Raw genomic sequence first — 22,279 nt, forward strand, 5'->3', positions numbered from 1 at the left:
TCAGTCCCTGGACTACATCCTTCAAGTCGGTCTCTTTTCTCTGCTGCTAGGATCTAACAAAAGCCAGCGCAGGTAAATCTTTTACACACTCACACACTCTCTCTCTCTCTAAATCTCTCTCTCACTCTCTAAATCTCTCTCTCTCTTTGTAATTCTAATTTGTTGCATACGTGTTAATTAAACTGCAATACAAGCATGTTATATATATATATATATATATATATATATATATATATATATATATATATTATACGTATATAAACATTTTGGAAAGCCTAGAATCACAGTTCAAAATAAAATGAGAAAGTCAAATAAAAAAGTTTATTAACTCTATTATATCATTTTATGTTTGTATGTGCTATTCAGTAGGCTCTCATTGCCTATTGTATGTATTTTGTTTAGTTTCTTTTAGTTTAGTTTAGTTTGCAGTACGGGCTAGTTTCACCCGTTGCTTTAGATTGTTAAATTAATAAATGTTATTTCATTATCCTCTTTATATATGTTTTCCCTGATTTCTCTGTGCTGATTTTTATGTTTTAACCTTTTTTATGCCAGAAGTAATAACGTTCATTTAAAGGTATGTCTTGACAGACCTTGCTGGGATTTGAAGTTCACCATTAGCAGGAGGACATAGAGACTAATTAATCCTGATTAGTGGGATGATAAATCCAGTGTGTTTGGGATGTTTTACAGTAAAGGTGCTATTATTTCCCCGTATTATCCTGGTTTCATTGACGGTTTGTTTTTGTGCTTTTGCTCTACAAACAATGAAACGTCTTCCATGTCAGCTGACCACAGTCTCGGATTACTCACCTACACCAGTCCGTCCGGTTTTTGCCTCTTGTACCGGTGTTATCATAGATATGTGCCTAGAGTTTCACCGGATAATTAGCTGAGAGAAACTGCCTCATAAACAAAAGACTGGTTCATGCAAATTAAAAACGGAATTCTTTTTTCCATTACAGATAAGCTAAACACGCCTGTAATCATGGGCTAAAAGCACGTCATTAGCACAACTTATTTGCACAAACCTAAAAGGAAAAGATTACACATTTGCATCATAGTACAAGAAAAAAAAAAGAAAAATAAAATATTAACCTGTATACTTTAGAACACCGTTCAGAGATACCCAATTGGAGTTTTGGCGCTCTGAAACAAGCAGTCCCTGCGACTGGTGCCCGGTATGAGTCTGTGGTCATCCAACCCAATCATCCGATGATGAAATTCTGGATTGTCCATGAGCAATCAATTGCAGCGCTCACTTTAACCTGGAGCCTAAAATTGCTGCACTCTTATGTGTTGATGGCAACCCCGGAGGTTGTGGGTATCCCTGAGATTGGCCTGGGTAACCACAAGCAGTATTGCTCCCCAAGATCACAATGGGACATGTCACCTTCCTGCTGAGGGCCTCGGCCTGGGCCACACTGCTTTTGATCATGTTACACAACTGATCAGTTTTGTGAGGTTTACCGCATTTTTAGTAATAATACATCCCGTCCTTTGGGGGTGATGTACTAAGCCTTGGATGGACATAAAGTGAATGAAGATAGTTTGAAAAATGACAGATAGGAGCTGGTTGGTTGGTACTTTTTCTCCGTCCACTTTATCTCCATCCAAGGCTTAGTAAATAGATCCATTAATCTCTCTCCACTTTATCACTTGCCAAGGCTTAGTACATCTGCCCCTTTATGTGATAATGGATACGAACCGCAGCCATATCTAACAAAACCACATACATTAGGGGTAAGGTCATACATGCCGGTATACAATCGGGAAACCGGCTGCTGGTATTAAGGCTCCCCAACTGTCATATCCCGGCGAGGGTGAAATGCCAGGCGTCTAGAAGTAGACGTCTGACATTCCCCGATGCAAGGAAAACCGGTGCCCGGTATCCCGATCGAAGGGATGCCGGGCGTCGCGAGCGGACAGCAGCGGGGGGAGGGATAGGTTTAGGGCACCCGGGGGGACTTAGGGTTAGGCACCCCCCTGGGAGGGTTAGGGTTAGGCTAGGGGGAGGGAGGGTAAGGGTTAGGCACCCCTGGGGGGGACTTAGGGTTAGGCACCCCCCCGGGGGACTTAGGTTTAGGCAGCGGGGAAGGGGGGGGTTAGGGTTAGGCACTTAGATGGGGGATTAGGTTTAGGCACTTGGGGGGAGGTTAAGGTTAGGCACCCCTAAGGAGGGTTAGGGTTAGGGGGTTAGGTTAAGTTAGTTTATACTTACCGTAGGGACGATCAAGATTTCCAGCGCTGTCGGGCTTCCGCTGCCGGGCTCTGCTCATCTGTCGGTCAGGCGCTGCCGGGAAGCGGCCGGCGGTATTTCATACCGATTCCTACATGCCTACCCTCCCGGTTTTAGTGGGAGGCTCCCGATCTTTCGGGTAGCCCCCCGCACCCCGGGAAAGGTAGGCACTTCTCCTGCATTCTGCCCACTTCCTAGTGGGCAGAATGCAGGAGAATTTCTGCTGCGATCGCGGGTCCCCGTGTAGAGGGCGGGGCTTAATGACATGATTCTTCAAGAAACTTGTCATTTAGCCCCACCCCCTATGTAAATGTGCACCAATCACGGCTATTTACCGTGAAGGGGAGGGCTTAATGACGCAAACCGTCATGTCCCGCCCCCTTCACAACTGACTTGCTTCAACTCCCCGGACATCTCCTGGGGAGGAGAAATTAAAGGTAGGCAACTATGGGTTAGGTACGACACATTTTTACAAAGGCTGGACTGTTGGGGACTACGGTCTCTAGGACAAGAGTCAGCAGATTGCCTGATCAACCTTGCAGTGCAAAACAACAATAATTGTATATAAATGCTAATGATTTAATGAATGACTAATGCCATAGATACTACTTTGAGGCATTAGTCGTTTTGATGAATAAATTAAACACAGGACCTGATTCAGAGCTGGATGCAGTGACCATGGCCCATGGAAACAGACAAGGTTTTAAGTCTGCATATGTGTATGAATCGCACAGCGCATGCGCCCCAATTGTCCGCCCACAGAGACGCAGCACATAATTGGACACATAGGGGTCTATGTACTAAGCCTTGGAGAGAGTTAAAGTGAATGGATATAAAGTACCAACCAATCAGCTCCTGTCATTTTTCAAACACGGGGCCATTTATCAACGAGTTTTATCAAATGCAACAAGTGTTAACCACTTGCCTGGCATGGTCGCAATTTTCTGACCACACCAGGCCGTTCTTTATCTGCTCTGGTCGCAAAGTTTCGAGCAGTTAGATAAACATGATGGCGTCTGCAGGAAGAGAATCTTCCCGCAGCTGTTGCTCTCAGAGGGACCTTCCCAGATTGGTCTGTAAAGCAGGACCCCCCACCTAGCGGCTGCACAGATTAGCAGCCGTTGGAAAAAAAAAGTAAATTAACCTCCCCCCCTCACCCCCTTAGTGTATCTGATGCCGGAAACCGGTGTCAAATTGAAAGTCGTGATGGTCGCAATGTTTCCGATGTTCTGATGGTGGTTCCTGTGTTCAGACGTTTGAAAACCCGATTTTTTTTTTAAACAAATCTTAAAAACTATATATATATTTTTTTAATGATATCATTTTGGATAAGTTGAAATAGATGTTCTTCACCTAATTGATTCATTAAAAAAAATTAAAATTGTCAGTTAAGTGGTTAAAACTTGTTTCACATGATAATGACGCTCCAGCTAATCAGCTCCTAACTAACTGTCATCTGTTTGAAAAATGACAGTCGGCAGCTGATTGGCTGGAGCACTATTTATCATATGCAGCGAGTTTTAAAACTCGTTGCATATGATAAAACTCGTTGATAAATGAGGCCCATAGCATGTAAATGTTCATTCTAGCACCCTGCACCTGTTAAAACCTGTGCAGTTACTCTCTCCTGCCTGGGGTGTTGCTCTCTGCTCTGGTGCTTCTAGCACACTCAGCTGATGCAACAAACTGCTGAAATACAACAGTTTGTGTGCTAGAACCACTAAAGCAGAAAGCGGCAGCCCAGGCAGGAAAGAGGAACTGCACAGGTTTTAACAGGTGCAGGCTGCTAGAATGAACATTAGTTATTCATAATATACAAAAAGCCAGATAGAGAAAAAAGGGGTATAACATGTGATAAAGTAAAAAGGAACCATGACGGCAGTCATTTCAATGAGTTTTCCTTCTTCATATGTAAAAAAAAAAAGATGAAAAAATATTTGTATATTGAATTTTTTTTTTTGTAATTTAGAGGAAGAGGCGCCATGTTGAGCTCAGGGTTCAAGGCTGAACGCCTGCGAGTCAATCTAAGACTTGTCATCAACCGTCTGAAACTCCTGGAAAAGAAGAAGAGTGAGTATACTTTACGCAGTGGAGGCAGCCATTATCAGCGTGCATTTGCACCAGCCCTATACCCAGTGCAAGAGACCCATCCGAAATCAGTTGGATCTCTGCACACACTCCACCCAGCATAGCCCACAATGCTGCCTACATGCCCACAACACGCACTCAGAACACTTAACCGGAACTACCCGTAGTTGCTCCTGGTCAGAGCCGTAACTAGACTATTTGGTGCCCTGTGCCAGAAAGAGCATTGTTGCCCCCCTATTTTTCAAATAGGGACATAATGCACCTCAAAAATGTCCATGGCCTCATGGGGAAGGGCCAGGGAAGAGATAGGGGAGGCCAGGAGATGCTGGGGATGAAATAAGAGGAATCTACAAGTGAGAATGATAATAATCAGTAACCTGACAGGCCCAAACAGCGCCCCCTGCCCTGCGGTGTCCTGTGCCATGGCACAGGTCGCACTACCCTAGTTACGGCCCTGCTCCTGGTTGCACATGTAGGGTGCGACGCATGCCAAGTGCGAAATGCACAATAAAGGGACTTGCGTGTAAATCTACCTCAACCCCTCTCTGTGCACAACTGTATACAGCACATAGGGGCCTATTTATCATTCACTATATGTCGGGAGAAGGCCTAAGAGAAGATGCAGTTGACCACTTCGGTGGGAGGGGCCATGCTCCTTACATCATTAGGCCCCGAATGAAATGTCCATGGGGAGGGGGTGGGGCTAAAAATATGTAATTTGCATCATTTAATCCCCGTCCCCTCCACACGGACCGGTTATTCCCAGTATTATTTTCCCATCCTGCCCACTTCAGTAGGTATTTGGCAGGATGTGGGAGACCCATCCACTCTTCTGGGGGATGCAGGGGACCACTCGAAAAATTGTGAGTCTCCTGCACCTTCCGGGAGAGTAAGTAAGTATGCTGTAGTCTCGTGAATCTTGATTCAGTTGTGTAGGTGATGGATCATCTTTAATGAGTTTGCATGAACAACTACTTTGTCAGAGCTTCTAAAATGAGATTGATCCATTAGGAGATGGCCAAGCTGTATGTCATGTCACAGGGCGAGGTCAGCTGGTTACTAATGAAAAGATCCATCTGGCATAACCAGTAAACAAAGACAATATGTGAGGGGGACAGTATTCTCACATTAGAATGCCCTTGGCCTTTAGTTAATTAATACTGATATCCCTGCAGCCGAAATGGCAATGAAAGCCAGGAAGGAGATTGCAGACTATTTATCATGCCGAAAAGATGAGAGAGCTCGGATCCGGGTGGAGCACATTATCAGAGAAGACTACATGGTAGAGGCTATGGAGATCCTGGAACTGTACTGCGACCTTCTCCTGGCACGGTTTGGATTAATTCAGTCTATGAAGTAAGTCTAATAATATAGCTGAAACCTGAAAATACTATGTGCCAAAATTATGCAGAATGTAAAATTGGTAACTGATGTAACCTGTAGACATACTGTACATAAATATAAACATGACGTTGTTAAATACTGTAATGGGTAAATTTACTAAGAATCGAGTCTTAGCTTCACCGAAACTTGGGAGATTTGAGGCTCCTGAGACACGCAAATTTACCAAGAAGTGAGTTTAGCTGAGAGTGAGGTGGCCAATGGTGAAGCAGAACGAGATTTCTCCCCCGAGTAGCAGGTTTTGCAGGAGATTACTCACCCGAGATTGCAGTGTCTTCTCTCTGCAAAACTCTCCCGAGCAAGCAGCCTGCACATATCAGTAAGATATGTGTAAGCTGCTTGTGGTCTAGCCTGTAAAAAAAATGGGTTAAAAGTAAAAAAAAACAACCCATGGGGCCCCCCCCTAAAGCATAACGAGCCCCGGACTTGCCAGCCAGTCTTGGTTCTTAAAATTATGAGTAGGGTTCCACCATAATTTAAGAACCAGCTCCAGGCAGCAGGGCCAGACCTGGTTTTAAATATAGGGATAAAAAATTTGGCATGAGGTACCCCTATATTTAAAACCAGCTCTGGGCCCTTTCTAGCTGGGGGCTGATGCCACAGCCAGGGGAGCCCTTTCCCCCGGGCCCCCCCAGCTGCAGCATCAGTCCTGACCGCTAGTCAGCCCAGGCCAGGGATCCCTGGGGAGTTGGGGACCCCTCCAATAAAGGGGTCCCCCTTTCCAGGGCACCCCTGGCCTAGGCTGATAGCCCGGGGTTATCCCCATCACCCCTGGGCGGTGGGTGGCAGGTTGATAGTGTAGGTGTAGTGTGTAAAAAATATAATAATTCACATTGTCTTTGCAGTGGAACTACAGGCCCCAGCAAGCCTCCCCAGCAATTTCTTATTTCTAAAAAAGCTTATTTCTCTATCCAGTACTTAGGGTAAAATGTCCTTCCAACAGCCCAGAATTGCAAAAACATGCAAAAAAATATGGTAGTTGCTCAAATCAGCTTAATTGCATAACACAGGTGCTTGTAAAGGGCGGGGTTTACACTGAACACAGAAAAAAGAGATTTGCCCCCCAGCACACTGCAGCAAAAACAATACTTAAATACTACATGATAATAGAGATTCAGAGGTATTTGTTACATACATTTGCAAATATATGAATAAGCGCCAGGCCAATCGTCAAGGCTCCTCTATACTGGCGTCCCTAACATTAAGGGGTTCACGTCTGAGAAGCAAGGCACCCCAAAAAAATTCCAGCCAAGGGCCATCCCCAGGGCATCACACGAAAAAGGGAAGTGCTAAAAGTATTCTAATAATGGGGTTATCACATACATGTCTACTCTCCGAGGAATCGCGGGAGGCTCCCGATTTTTCGGGTAACCCCCCGCGATCCCGGAGGAGTAGGCATATCTCCCGCATCCCGCCCACTTCCTAGTGAAGTGGGTAGGATGGGGAGATTTTACCTGAAATTATCGGGCCCGTCGGGAAGGGGCAGGGCTAAATTAGGCAAATCGCGTCATTTAGCCCCGCCTCCTCCTCACGGACCCGCGAATCACGGGGGTTTTCTGTAAAGGGGGCGGGGCCTAATGCAGTCTATTGTCTGGCCCCGCCCCCCGAAGAGGAGAGCAGCAGGTCCCCTCCTGTTGCTCCCGGAAAGCTGCCCAGCAATGTAGGCAAGTATGGGTTATCAGGACATGGACTCTGCATTTTTACTATGGTTACCAGAAAAGCGATTTGCAGTGTACTGTGGTCACCACAATATAGGGCCTGATTCTGAGGTGAGAGCATGCTTATAGACAATCTTGGAGGGGGCAGCCAGGTCGTCCAACCGTGGAGGGGGTGCCAGCACAGGGAGGTGCGGCCTGGGATAATACCCGGCAACAGCAATAGTGATCGCGTCAATTTGTCCCCGCCCCCCGTACACAATGCAGAGTTACATGGATTGTGAAGCAGGGAGGAGCAAGGTCATGATGACGCAATTCAGCGTGATTCGCGTCATCTGCCCCACCGCTGCGGAGATTTGTCTGTGAATTGTGGAGGGGTCTGGGGGGTCGGCAGCCGGCAAGGAGGCTTGTCCACTTTTTCGGGGGGGCGGGAGCGTCACCCCATTTTCGGGAGGCTCCCGACCAAATCAGGAGAGTAGGCAAGTATGGGGGGGGGGGAGTCAGCAAAAAAGAGCAAGTAACTTTGCACCTGGACAAACCATGTTGCAATACAAGAGGGGCAAATACATTTATTTTTTTGCATGCAGAGCAGGGGCATACCTATAATGGGTGCAGGGGCCCCTTGGTCACACCCTGCACCCATATTATCTAATAGTTACCTCTCTGAGGACCCGTGTCGGGTGTCTCAGCCCTTCACAAAATGCCGGAAAATGGCTGCCACAGCATTTTGCGCATGCGCATTTAGGAAATCGCCCAGAGTCTACTGATTCTGCGGTCGGCAGTAAGACGCGTCAGTCTGCTGCCAACCGCCAGGGAGAGAGGAGGGGGCCCCGGACGAGGAATTAACATGGGCCCCCTCCTCTCTTAATACGCCCCTGACGCAGAGTATATAAATGCTGCTTTTGCATGTAGCCCACACATACTGGGCAGCTTTATTGTAACACAGCAATTAAGATTTCAATCTGGATGTGCCACTTGCAAAACGAGATCTACACATTGTACATCTCTCCCCTTGCACTGCAGCATGGTTTAACCAAGGTGCATAGTTACTACTGTTACTTGCTCTTTTTTGCTTTCAACCCACCCGTAGGCACCGAATTGTATTGAAGCACCAGTTATCAGGACTCTGCAGGGTATTGCTGTTCAATAGAAGTCCTAAAACTTCTGTAATACAGGCAGAAACAAATCCCAATCTTGAGTTGTCTTTTGTTTGCTTAAGCATGGTCACAAAATCATAATTTATTCCCTGTTCATTGTCTGAACAAATGCCCGTCGCTCCAGTCCCAGTATCAAAATACAACAGACACAAGAGTCAGAATCGCACAAATTTGCATGGTATCTGCTTTCTGCAGGACTGTGCTGGGCATGGCATACTAAGGAAATCCTTTTTTGACATAGCATAGTGCATTAATCTGTACCTAATTGACAGTGGCATTGCAACCTTACCAGTTTTGGCTTCGAATCTGATGCAGGTTTAAAAGCTGAGGCTACAGAAACTTCAGTTGATGCAACAACACTGGCCCTGTTCTAAGCAAGTCTGCCAAGCTGTTAGTCACTGTGTGGGGACCCCGTAACAAAACCCAATAATAATTAATCAGATGGAAATAGATTTGATCATAATCAGACAAACTATTGTGACCATTTAGATGACTTGAAAGCAATCGTATTGATGAGTGTGTGGGCAACAGTTATAATTAACTAATTAACTTAACTGGATGATATTTGGGTTGTTATAAACATGCAGGGGTGCAGAGGGAGTGGGGTGCGTGTACTAATTACCCAGGCCCGGCTTGCTTAAGGAGCCCAGCTGTGCAGGGTAAAGACAGTAGTTATCATTCCTTTGTTTTTTTTAACAGGTGTAGCCATGCCCCCAGAATTTGGCCATGCCTCCCCATCATCGAGGCCCGCCATTGCTCTCTCCGGCCCTATGCCCTATGAGCATGTACCATAACGTCAATGAAAATATCTTATGTCGAGATTGTCAAAATAAGGACATGCTTAGCACCAGTGACGTGTGTCATTGAGGTCAATGGCTGGGGAGGCACACATGGAGATGGGTCTGAGTGCTTGGAGCCTGTCTCACCCCCTACTCACTGTAACTCTGCCTCACTACACTAAGCTTCAGTGTCCATTGATTCTCCTACCTGCATCACTGTGTCTTCTCTTGCTGCAGCTAACTGAGCTTCGATCTCTAAACACTGCAATTCACTTCCTGGTCACATGACACATCCGATGTGTCCATCAGTGCTCAAGGCACGCCCCCACACTCAGAGGCATGCCTCTATTAGCTCTCTTTCTGTGCAGCTTACTGCCCATGGTGTGGCCAGGTCCCCAGCTCTGCAAGGAGTGTCTGACTATACAGAAGTGAGGCTGAGCTGTTGCTGCCTTATCTCATCTCATCTCAGATTTTCATTCCAACCAATCAATTAGTTGGCTGGTTGGACAGAAAATCTTTAGATGTGTGACCAGCTTTAGGGTGCCTTGAGAACCGAGTTTGGGAACCTCTGTGCAATATGGTACAATATTAAACTCCAATCTTAAATCATTCTGTCCTAGCACTCATTTATATTAAAAAAACAAAAACATTAAAATCCAAGATTTAGGGGGAGGATGCTCTAGGGCAGTGTTTCCTAAACTCATTCCTCAGGGAGCACTAACAGTACATGGTTTCCATTTTACCTAGTTGGTGCACTGGTGTATTCATTATTGGCTGACACATTTTAAAAGATCCAAGAGCTAATTATTTCACTTGTGAGTCCGGGCTCTATTTATTAACATTATTTTTACTATAATAAAGTGAAAAAGGGTGTTTTCACACCCATTTCACATTATTTTAGTATCACTAAAATTACTAAACGGCAATTGGAGTAGAATTCTTAAAATTCTATTCCAAGCCCTAATTATCACTTATTTTTAGTAATCAGATCGCATTTCCCATAATAGTAATGGGAAATGCGATCTGTGTGCAAGTTACTAAAAATAAATTGTGAAAAAATACTGGGGGAAGCCCTGTGATAATACCGCCACCTGGAGGTGGCGCTATCCAGGGTCTCCCCTGGTTACGGGACTACCCGAAGCTGGCCCCAGTGATCAGCTGTGTGGTTTAAACAGACCACACGCTGATCACTGCTTAAAAAAAAAAAAAGTAAAAAAAAACAACTTCCCAGAGTCCAGGGACCGGAGATCCGGGCTCCGGTGTCCGTTGATGTCCTCTGTAACTCCAGTCAACTGATCTCCCATCCTGCACTGGGACCCGGTCAGCTGACTGGGTTCCACTGCAGGATGGGAGATCAGCTCACTGGAGTCACGGAGGACATCACTGGAGCACCGATCACCGGAGGTAAGTGTAATTGAGGGAAGGGGGGGTCGCGATCACGGGGGCAGGGCTTAATGGCAGGGGGCGGGGATTAATGGCGGCCGGTCGGCACATGCGCGGGCACTTGTCATGGTATTTTTTGCGAAAATACTGTGATAAGTGTGCGGAGGGGATTCGTAGGAACAGAGCTTTATCGCAAGCTCTGTCCCTGCAAGGGATTTTTAGTAAATCTCTGTGATATTGTCTGAATTTGCAATGCAAATTCAGTTGGTAATATCACACTACAATTTGCATTCAATATGCAGATTGTAGTAAATAGAGCTCTCTGTGAGAAGACCTGGAAAACATGCATTGTTAGTGCTCCCTGAGGAATGAGTTTGGGGAACTGCTCAAGGGTAATCCAGTACAAACTTTGGGCACTCACACCAAATGTGTGACAGGGTACCCTCCAGGACAAATTTTAGGAGTTTGGGATGATTTTGTGCAGGAGAGCTGGGAGTCTAGCATATCAGTAATACCCCTTTTACACCGGAGCTAAAACCCGGGTTTTTGAAGGGTTAACCCAGACAGCTCCCTGGTGTAAAAGGGGAGAGGGTTGGATCACCGGGTCGAGTGACCCGGCAATTCAACCCAGGTAACTAGCAGGGTTTAACACGGACGTAGCCCGTGAAACCCTGCTGTGAGAACAGCGCACTCTGGGGAACGATGACCTGGAGTGCGCTGCTAGCTGGCCAATTGGTCCGGCTTCAGTGGTGCTTGGAGATGACGTCATCTCCAAGCGACCACTTTCACTCTGGAAAAGCCGGGTCTATGCAGACCTGACTCCGGTGTGAGCGGCGCCGACTCGGGAATATCCCGAGTCGGCTCCGGCAAAATTCCGGGTCTGATCCGGATAGGAACTTTTTTTTGCAACTCCGGGTCAGACGCTGAATTTAGGTGGAAAAGGGGTATTAGACCCTTGTGATGTTCTCTCATACATTTATGTTCTGTAGACTGCAATAGATCTTCTCATAATGATCTCTCTGTGTTCAGGGAGCTGGACCCAGGCCTGGCTGAAGCTGTGTCCACTCTAATCTGGGCGGCACCTCGTCTGCAGACAGAAGTCTCCGAATTGAAGACAGTGAGTATATATTAGTGAAATGTATACCTCCTAACAGAGCCGTAGAGCATTGGCGCCCCCCTCATTTTTCAAAGAGACATAATGCACCCAAAAAAGGGCCATGGCCTCATGGGGAAGGGCCAGGGAAGAGATAGGAGAGGCCAGGAGATGCTGGGGATGAAATAAGAGGAAGCTACAAGCAAGAATGATAATAAACAGAAATTTGACAGGCCCAAACAGCGCCCCCTGACCTGTGGTGCCCTGTGCGATGGCACCGGCCGCAATGCCCTAGCTACGGCCCTGCCTCCTAACAGGACCCATTCCAGGAGGGACAAAATGCTCTGTTCCTCTTAAATTATGATTGTCATTACCTGTGTTGAAACACCTTTCTTATCAGTTAACTAGTTCAACACAGATGAAGGCAATCATATATTTAGAGGGAAGTCCAGGAACAGAGCATTTTGTCCCTCCTGGAATGGGTCATGTTGGGAGCTATGCTTTTGTAATAGTGCAATCGGACAATGAATTTGCGCTGCGTATGTATCGCAGTGCGCGTGCGCGAACCAGGCGCTGCGATCAGGACTGTGATCGCAGGGGATACACAGACCCATGGAAGAGTGATTGACTGCCATTTGGGGGTGGTGACGGGGGGGTGGTTGGGTGAACGCAGGTGTGCCAGTGCTTTGGGACAGCGTTGCATGGGCGTGCATAAATAATCCACTGCGATACTAGATGCAGCCTCAGGCCTCATAGCGTGCACTGAAGTAAGCAATTCCTCCTTATCCTTCCTTTACTCTGTGTATAGGTCCGATGTTACTCGATGTTACAGATTGCTTCGCTATGTTGCCCAACTATACGGATGTTAGTAAGGAGAAGTGCGCGTCCTTATGTCAGGCTCTGATCGCAATGCAATTTCAAACATTTACATATCACCGCTGATATTAGTAACTGCGCTGCGTGCGTATCAGCAGAATAGCGATCCTTAGTGAGTCAGGCCCACAGTACAGAACTGTTTTGGTGCCAAGAAATTGCACTTATTTTCAATCTCTCACAATAGCCCATGATCCGTGTGCTTTATTGTAAAGGGGTAACCTGGTCCCTTTTATTACAGGTGGCCAGTCAGCTTTGCCATAAATACAGCAAAGAATATGGAAACCTCTGTCGGTCAAACCAGATTGGAACAGTCAGCCAAAGAGTAAGTGTGAGATGGTGCATAATATTAGGTATGGATATCATTTCTGTAATATAAATATATAGTATACTGTTTTGCATTAACAACATTTTCATTATTATAGTTCAAAGCCCAAATTTGTAATTGTACAATAATTAATGGCAAAAATACATTTATATTCTAAAGTATATTACTTTAATGTATTAGACACATTAAGTGTAATGTGCATCTATATTTTGCACTTGTGTAAATAACTTTCAGTGACACCATGTCTAAAATTGATTTCCTACAATGTACTGCGCTATATCGTCCAGACTGAGGCAGCTGCTGCAATATAGGGTCAGACCCTACTGGTGCCCCAATACCCCAATCCAGCCTGGGGAATAAGAGACACATGAAGAACTGATTCAGCTTACATGTCATTAGAAAGCACTGGGCCTGATTCAGAGCCGCTCATAAGCGGCCGCTCGTTCGCTCCGAGCGATGTTCGCACATCTGCGCATGCATATGGATTGTAATGCGCATGCGCGAACCAGTCAGTGCGGTCGGAAATCGTGTGCTCACAAAATAGCGAGTGCCTGCTAATTTGAGTGACAGGATGAGGCGTTTGTGGGTGGTAACAGGGGAAGGTGCTTGAAAACGGGGAGTGGAGATCCGAACGCAGGCGTGCCAAACGGTCAAAACGGGCGTTTTAAGGGTGTGCATAATTAACAAAGCAGCGTCATCGACCATGTCACTTGGTTATCTTTTAGCCTGACCTGCTCGCATGATTGTGGTAGGAAAATGCTACCACAAGAATAGCGAGCAGTTCATACGCCTTCCGATGTACTCGATTAATCAAATAAATAGCGGAGATGACGTATGATGCGAGCGGCCAGGGGGCGTCTTTACAAAATAGTGAGCGCATGTTTCGTTCGCTCGTTCAGACATAGAGGCGTCAACAGACCGCAAAGAGCGAGCGCTTAATTTAAATATCCGGCCCCTTTTTCAGAACGACCGTCCGCAAATAGCGTCCGGCTCTGAATCAGGCCCACTGTTCCTTATTCCTCACTGTACCTTCCAGTAACCTGCTCTCTTGTTTCTATAGCTGATGCATAAACTGGGCACGGAGGCACCTCCCAAAATCCTTGTGGAGAGATATCTGATTGAGATTGCCAAAAACTACAATGTCCAATATGAGCCAGATGCAATGGTAATGGTGAGTAACTGTGAGGATTAGTGATGGAGGACTGGAGATACAAACAAGCCAGTAGTATCATCTGCTAGCCCAAAGCTCAGTGTTGGGGTCAGTTATTAAAGCTTGGGGCACATGCCTTCATGTCTGCTGCCTCAAATGTCATCTATGTATGCAAAGGTGTAGGATTTGTAAATGTGCAAAGTATTCAGCTGCGTAGTTGGCAGGTAGGAACCACTTCGTAGCCTAACTAGGTAAGATAACTAGTTAAGGTAACTAAGTAAGTCCTTGTGCCGCCCTGCTCCAGTGCTGGTGTCAGACACCTGAAATTCCTACCCATTGCAAGGATAGAAAATCTTTTTTTTTTCACCTATTTAGAAAAAGATTAAGGGGCCCATTTATCAACGAGTTTTATCATAGGCCACAAGTTTTAAAACTAATTGGTCTCGATTCAATACAACAGGAATCGACTAACGCCGGGAAGGAGCTATTCAATTCAGCGCACAGTTTTGTCGGTGAATGCTGGTTCTCACGCCCCTCGTGCCTTAAACATGGTGTTTAGGCGCGAAAACCAGCATTCTCCAACTAAACTGCCCGGCGCGATGCTGTTTCCGCGGCGCTAAGGGCAGAAAACAGCATCCCGCCTGAAGTTTTGTTGGATTTCTGCTCGCAGCCCAGGAGGGGTGCAAGAAGAACTCCTTAGTCGGGCTTAACAGCGCACTGAATTGAATAGCTCCGGGATCTCCTTCCCAGTGCTATTCAATTCGCGTTGAATTGTAGCTCAGCAATTGTGTATGATAAATGGTGCTCCAGCTCGGAAGCGGTATGAAATGCCGCCGGCCGTATGGCCGTGAGTTCGAATCCTGGCAGCGTGAGGCAGACAGCTGGAGAGATCCCGGCAGCGCTGGAAATCCAGATCGTCCCTAGGTAAGTACTTACTAACCTAACCCCCCTAACCCTAACCTCCCCCTGTGCCTAACCCTAAAACCCCCTCTAAGTGCCGAAACCTAACCCCCCCTTCCCCGCTGCCTATCCCTAAGTCCCCCGGGGGGGTGCCTAACCCTAACCTCCCCCCGGGGGTGCCTAACCCTAACCCACCCTCCCATTGCCTAACCCTAACCCTCCCGGGGGGGTGCCTAACCCTAAGTCCCCCCAAGAGCCCTAAACCTAACCCCCCCCACGGCTGTCTGCTCGTGGCGCCCGGCATCCCTTCGATCGGAATGCCGGGTGCCGGTCTCCCAGCGTCGGAAAAATTACAGGCGTCTAGATTTAGACGCCTGTCTTTTAACCCTCTCCGAGATAAAGCAGTCGGGAAGCCGGCTGTCGGGCTTACGTCTGCCGGCTTCCCGATTGCATCCCCTCCAGCTCATCGGCTCCTAACTGTCCTTTTTCAAACAGATGACCAATTAGGAGCTGATTGGCTGGAGCACCATTATAAAACTCTTTGATAAATGAACCCCACAGTCACTGTGGCACTGTGGAGTGATGCTCAGCCCCCTGGCGACAGGCTGGCAGTGGTAAGAGTGGTCTTACCGCTTGCCAGGCCAGTTAGGTGGAAAGGGGGCAGATGTATTAAGCTCTGGAAAGTGATAAATTGGAGGATGATAAATGACCAACCAATCAACTCTTAAATGTAATTTTTCAAACACAGCCTGTAACATGACAGTTGGGAGCTGATTGGCTGGTCGTTTATCACTCTCCACTTTATCACTTTCCAGAGCTTCATACATATGGCCCACGAAGCGCATGGCATGAGGCGGCTTATCTGCTCCTACAGACTGACTCAGTTATTTAAAAAAAAATATATGCTTTAATTTTAATACTAATAATAATAATGTTTTTTTTTCTGTGGTCACCCAATTCTAGCTCCATCCTGAGATGGAGTTAACTATTAGAGGACAGCAGAAGCCCTAAATCTCACTAGAATGTCTTTGCAGGTTTAGGGATTTATTTTTTTATAGGGAATTTGTGTATGGTAGAAGACCCGCGTAACATACATCATAAAGTCTTAAACAAGATTGTGCACATTGTGTACTGTAATGTTAGCATTTACTACCAACACTGCCAAGGCACTCATATCAGTTGGTGCGACCTTCTACACTTCTTGGCCTTCAAATCCATGTGATTCCTTGTAATACTGCCGCATTTGGCTTGCAGGCTGCCTGGAACTGCACCCTGAAGCCATTATAGCCATACTTGCCAACTCTCCCTGATTGTCAGGGAGACTCCCTGAAATAGTAGCAATCTCCATGACTCCCTGAAGAGTCTAGCAATCTCCCTGATTGCACCTTACCCCCCATTATGAACCTGTTATATAAAAGAAAAAAAAGATATACACATTCAAATGGGATCATTGGTATTATTCCCCTGCATTGGTTACGGATAAGGCACAATGATCCCTATGGCTACATGCATTTTCTCAGAAGTATCAGTGTGTTTTCATCAACAAATAAATCTTACTAACTGCTTTGGGGCTTATTTACATTTGGATGTAAATCAATTTTATGACACGCCTCTCAGATGTAGCAGTACACGCCCACTTTATTGCTGCACTCATAGGTGTTGCTTTCACAATCACCCTGAAAAGCTTTTTCTGAAGTAGGCAAGTATGATTAGAGTACACTCGGGGAACACAACATGCAGGACACTGCGGGTAGCGCTCTTATTACTTGTGCCGCCTTGTTCCAGTGCTGGTCACACAAGAGAATTTGCGCTACACTTTTACCGATACTTGATATGCTGGAAACACCTGGAATGCTGAATTGTGTGTCCTGTGCTGAGTATAGAAGAGGTGTTTACCATCAGCGATCACTGGGCCTGATTTACTACGGATCGCGATTATGCACGCAGACCCTCTGTGAAAATATGCTAATGAATGCTATCGCAATGCCGTTGCACACCCAGCACAGAGACGCCCACTACCGCTATCTCGCATCCGTAATGCCTTGCAGTCCTGCGTATACATCAGAAACATCGAGTAACATCGGCCCCTCACGCACAAGTACAACAGGTCTGACCTTACTCAGAAATTGCTAACCTTGTCGCACGCAGTGAGTACTCCAGCTGCGTATGCTGTCGCAGTGGCTAATTTATGCATACCCATGCAATGGTGTTAAGACAGGCACGCCTACATTTCTCCGACCACTCCCCCGTCACCACCCCCAAACGCTGACTACCTGCGATACGTGCACAGTACGCAACAATCGGCCAGCTGCGTATGCTGTTGCAGTTGCGATCCGTTATGAATCAGGACCACTGATCACTATAACAAATGGTATTTTACCACTGCAGTCTATATAGCAAACAGGTACAGTGTGCAAGAGCCCTATCCATAGCTATGCACAGACTTCATCACTGCAGCAGTTCATAGTGCCAATAAAATAGTCCTAGCAATTAGACATGTGATGCTCCTCCTTAGCATCTAATCAGCCAATCACTGATCATATCACTTTGTGATTAGGTCTGTGGAGAACTCCATGGCCTACAGTGTGTATGTTTGTGTATATAAAAATAACAAAAAAACAAGGGCGTCTCCTAATGCAATAACCGTGAAAGAGGGCTAAGAGTGAAACCGTACCATATGCATAAAATTATGACCACTTATCTCATGTCCTTTGTGAAGATCTTCATAAGGTCACTGACATCAGTAGAGTTTTTCACGGTTTTAATGGCAATCCAAAAACATAGGAGAGGACAGAGGACCTCATTCAGAGTCGATCGTTTGCTGCAAGCGATCGCTTCTGAATGAGGGCGGCCGCTTAATTTTTAATTGCCGCCTCCTGGTCAATCGCTAGGCTGTGGGTTACCACCCACAGCTCTTGTGATCGACCAGGGTGATGGTCGCGATGGTCAGGACCATCGCGACCATCGGGGCTTGCGACGAGATCCTAAGATTGGGTCTTGGCACTCGCAAGCCCCAGGGAGCTTTCTGCTTTGATCGAGCATGAAGCTCCCCACTGACATCATTTCTGAGGTCAGTGGGGCCTCCCCCAAACGGCAAGCGTTCCGTCAGGAACGCCTCCGTTTGGCCGGCCACGCCCCCTGTCCGCCTACCGAACGGGGCGAGCTGTCATTCACCATTGACAGCTCGTCCCCTTTGGTGCGAGACCCGTAGCAACGGAGCGCCTGTCGCTAGCCGGGTCTCGTGCATGCGCATGTCGGAGCCAGCTCCAACGTGCGCATGCCCAGTGGGGAAACATTTACCCGGTTGTGAGCGCTCAGCGCTTGCGACTGGGTCTGAATGACCTCCAGAGTTCCACCTGGACGAAACGTGTTGGGTACTTCACTGTATGCTGATTCTCAGATTAGCTGTTTTTTACTATCTCTAATGTACGGGCATTCATTTGCAATATTGAAGCTCTGAAATTGTAAACTGTGTTACACTTTGGGCTCTATTTATTGACATTATTTTTACTAAAATAAAGTGAAAAAGGGTGTTTTCACACCCTTTTCACATTATTTTAGTTTCACCTGTAGTTACTATAGGGCAATTGGAGTAGAATTAGTAAAATTCTACTCCAACCCCTAGTATCACTTATTTTTAGTAAAGCAGATCGCATTTCCCATAATTGTAATGGGAAATGTGATCCGACCATAGTTACGAAAAATAAATTGTAAAAAAATACCGGGGGAAGCCCTGTGATAATACCGCCACCTGGAGGTGGCGTTATCCAGGCTCTCCCCCAGTTACCGGCCTCCTGCCCTGCTCTAACGGGGAGAGCAGAGGCGGGAGCCGGTACCAGTAATCAGCTATGTGGTTTAAACAGACCGCAAGCTGATTGCTGTAAAAAAAAAAAAAAAAAAATGAAACATTTTTTTTTTACTTACCTGAATCCAGGGACCGGTGATCGGGCCTCCGGTGATGGCTCCTCTCCGGTCAGCTGGTCTCCCACAGTGCACTGCTGCCCGGTCATCAGGTGATCGGGCCCCAGTGCAGTATGGGAGATCACCTGATCGGGAAGCCCGGAGAAGATCACCGGAGGCCAGGAGGATGCAGGTAAGTGTAATGAAGGGAGGGGGGATCGTGGGGGGGGAGGGGGGGTCGCGGGGGTCTGTGATCGCGGGGCAGGGCTTAGCGCCAGGGAGCGGGGCTTAGCGTCGGTGGGGGGTAGCAGCGAAGGTGGGTCGGTGCATGCGTGGGCTCTTAGTCACGGTATTTTTTCCGAAAATACAGCGACTAGAGTGCGGATGGGATCCGCAGGGACAGAGCTTTATCGCAAGCTCTGTCCCTGCAAGGGATTTATAGTAAATCCCTGTGATATTGCCTGAATTCACAATGCGAATTCACTCGGTAATATCACACTACAATCCGCATTCAATATGCGGATTGTAGTAAATAGAACCCTATGTATGTCTATTTTTATGTTTTTGGATTCCCATTAAAACTGTGAAAAACACTACTGATGTCAGTGACATTATGAGGATCTTCACAAAGGATATGAGATAAGCTGTCATAATTGTATGCACATGGGGCCTGATTCAGACCCGGACGCTATGCTGCGCTCGCTCGCATTGAGCGAATTTTCGCAATTTGCGCATGCGTATGAGTCACAATGCACGTGCACGAACTAGCCAGTGCGATGGGAAAGTGCTCGGCCGTAGCCCACAGTCGGGCCGCTATTTTGAGTGACAGATAGTGCCGTTTGTGGGTGGTGACAGGGGAAGGTGCTTGTAAACGGGGGCGTTTAATGGGTGTGCATAATTAGCAAAGTAGCGTCATTACACACGTGACTGGGTTGTATTTTAGCCTGAACTGCTCGCAATGTTGTGGTGGGAAAAGTCTACCACAAGCGCTGCGAGCAGCTCCGATGGCTCTCGATGTTCCCGATTAATCCTACAACTGCCGGAGATGACGTATGTTGCGAGTGGCAAAGGTGCGTCTTTATACAGGTGCGAGCGCATAGTGTGGCCGCTCGCTATTACTTAGTGGGCGGCTTTACGCGACGCAGTGCGAGCACATGATTTAAATAGCCGGCCCCATTTAGCCAGCGAGTGGCCGCAAATAGCGTCCGGGCCTGAATCAGGCCCATGGCACGGATTCACTCTTAGCCCTCTTGCACTAGGAGGCGCCCTTGTTTTTTGTTATTGTTCAGATTGAAGGAGTTGGTGTGCTTGACAACAAGGAGCTTTGGCCGTCCAATATGAGTGGATTTTTCTAGGCACGAAACATGGACTTTTGTCAAAAGACTTATACCCATATAGGGTGTTTTTTATTTTTATTATTGTTTCAGTTCACATTGTCATACACCGGCCTAGAGCCTAAATTATATATATATATATATATATATATATATATATATATATATATATATATACTGTGTGTGTGTATGTATATATATATATATACAGTCAGGTGCATAAATATTGGGACATTGACAGGATTTTCGTATTTTGCCCTCTAGTCACCACCACAATGGCTTTGAAATGAAACAAACAAGATGTGCTTTAACTGCAGACTTTCAGATTTAATTTGAGGGTAATTACATCCAAATCAGGTGAACGGTGTAGGAATTACAATGGTTTCTATATGTGCCTCCCACTTTTTAAGGGGCCAAAAGTAATGGGATAAACAAAACAATCCTAAATCTAACTTTCACTTTTTAATACTTTGGTGCAAATCCTTTGCAGGCAATTACAGCCCGAAGTCTGGAACGCATAGACAACACCAGACGCTGGGTTTCATCCCTGTGATGCTCTGCCAGGCCTCTACTGCAAATGTCTTCAGTTCCTGCTTGTTCTTGGGGCATTTTCCCTTCAGTTTTGTCTTCATCAAGTGAAATGCATGCTCAATCGGATTTAGGTCAGGGGACTGACTTGGCCATTGCATAACATTCCACTTTTTAGCCTTAAAAAACTGTTTGGTTGCTTTTGCAGTATGCTTCGCTGGCTTCCCGACTGTCTAATCCCGGCAAGTGTCTAATGACAGGCGTTGAAATCCCGACGCCTGTCATTAGACCTACGCCGGGAGACCGACACCCGGCTTACCGATCGAAGGTAAGCCGGGCACCAGGCACAGACAGCCACGCGGGGGGGAGGGTTAGGTTAGGGGGCTCCCGGGAGGGACTTAGGGTTAGACACCCCTCTGGGAGGTTAGGGCTAGGCTAGGGGAAGGGGGGGTTAGGGTTAGGCACCCCTGGGGGGAGGTTAGGTTTAGGCGGCGGGGAAGGGGGGGTTAGGTTTAGGCACTTAGAGGGGGATTAGGGTTAGGCACTTGGGGGGGAGGTTAGGGTTAGGCACCCCTAAGGGAGGTTAGGGTTAAAGGATAGAATAGGGTTAGCAAATACTTACCTGGGACGATCAGGATTTTCACCCCTGCCGGGCAGCTGCTGTCAGGTTTTGAACCTCCATACTGATTCCCTTCACAACAACCATCATAGTATATTTACACTTTAACAACTTTCCCCATTACAGTGAATTGATAGGGATAGTTCACCCCAAAATGTATATAAGGGTTACACTTTAAAAAAGGAATCTGCAAAGTTTTTTTCTAATCCAAAAGAAGTCACACAGCTGCCATACTGTCTCTCTTTTTCACCAGAGTGAAGCGCCCTCTGGATTTGAAGTTGATGACTACAATATTGGATTTATAAATGATGATAAAAAAGGAGGTCCTGGCAGCGGAGGAGCTGGCGGCGGTGATTTCAGAGGCAACACAAGATGTCCATATCCCCAAATATCAGTAAGTTTGTATTTCCATGTTTACAATATTGTGCATTCTAACCAGGGACTGGATGCACATGCTGTATCGTATACACTGAATATCTGCATCTACACGTGAACTGTCCATAATTGTATAATGGTCAGGGATACTGGGGACGGGTACATAATACCTGGGCCTGACCTGGCTTGGAGGCCCAACAGTGATAGATTAAAATGGGCTGGAGTACATAACCGCATGGGGCCTTGGTGGGGGTCACGGCTCTAGACCCCCAGGAAAGTGCAGACACAGATTAGATGTAGGGTTAAAAAAAACATACATTTTATTTCAAGTATCAGGGATTATACCAATATTCTGAGATCCCAAGACATTGTTTAATACATGTCACTTGTTGGGGAGTTTCAGTAGCCCAGAAATCTTCTCAGTGCTGGAATCATCACCTCCTTACAGTGGCCCCTGGGTGGACTTCTTTTGCTCGT

General features: G+C 46.6%; 1 protein-coding gene across 1 annotated transcript in view; it reads left to right on the forward strand.

Moving 5' to 3' along the window:
- Positions 1 to 22,279, forward strand: part of LOC148477253 (IST1 homolog) — a 28,068-nt gene continuing 5,789 nt past the window's right edge. Inside the window, exons 1-7 of the mRNA XM_088457019.1 lie at positions 1 to 72; positions 4,209 to 4,309; positions 5,503 to 5,683; positions 11,732 to 11,819; positions 12,910 to 12,993; positions 14,057 to 14,167; positions 21,681 to 21,821. Of these exons, the coding sequence (XP_088313145.1) occupies positions 4,222 to 4,309; positions 5,503 to 5,683; positions 11,732 to 11,819; positions 12,910 to 12,993; positions 14,057 to 14,167; positions 21,681 to 21,821 (693 nt within the window). The 5' untranslated portion in view covers positions 1 to 72; positions 4,209 to 4,221. The remainder of the gene's footprint in view (positions 73 to 4,208; positions 4,310 to 5,502; positions 5,684 to 11,731; positions 11,820 to 12,909; positions 12,994 to 14,056; positions 14,168 to 21,680; positions 21,822 to 22,279) is intronic.

This window comes from Taudactylus pleione, unplaced genomic scaffold (assembly GCF_031769625.1).
Source record: "Taudactylus pleione unplaced genomic scaffold, aTauple2 ptg000731l, whole genome shotgun sequence".
Classification (NCBI taxonomy): domain Eukaryota; kingdom Metazoa; phylum Chordata; class Amphibia; order Anura; family Myobatrachidae; genus Taudactylus; species Taudactylus pleione.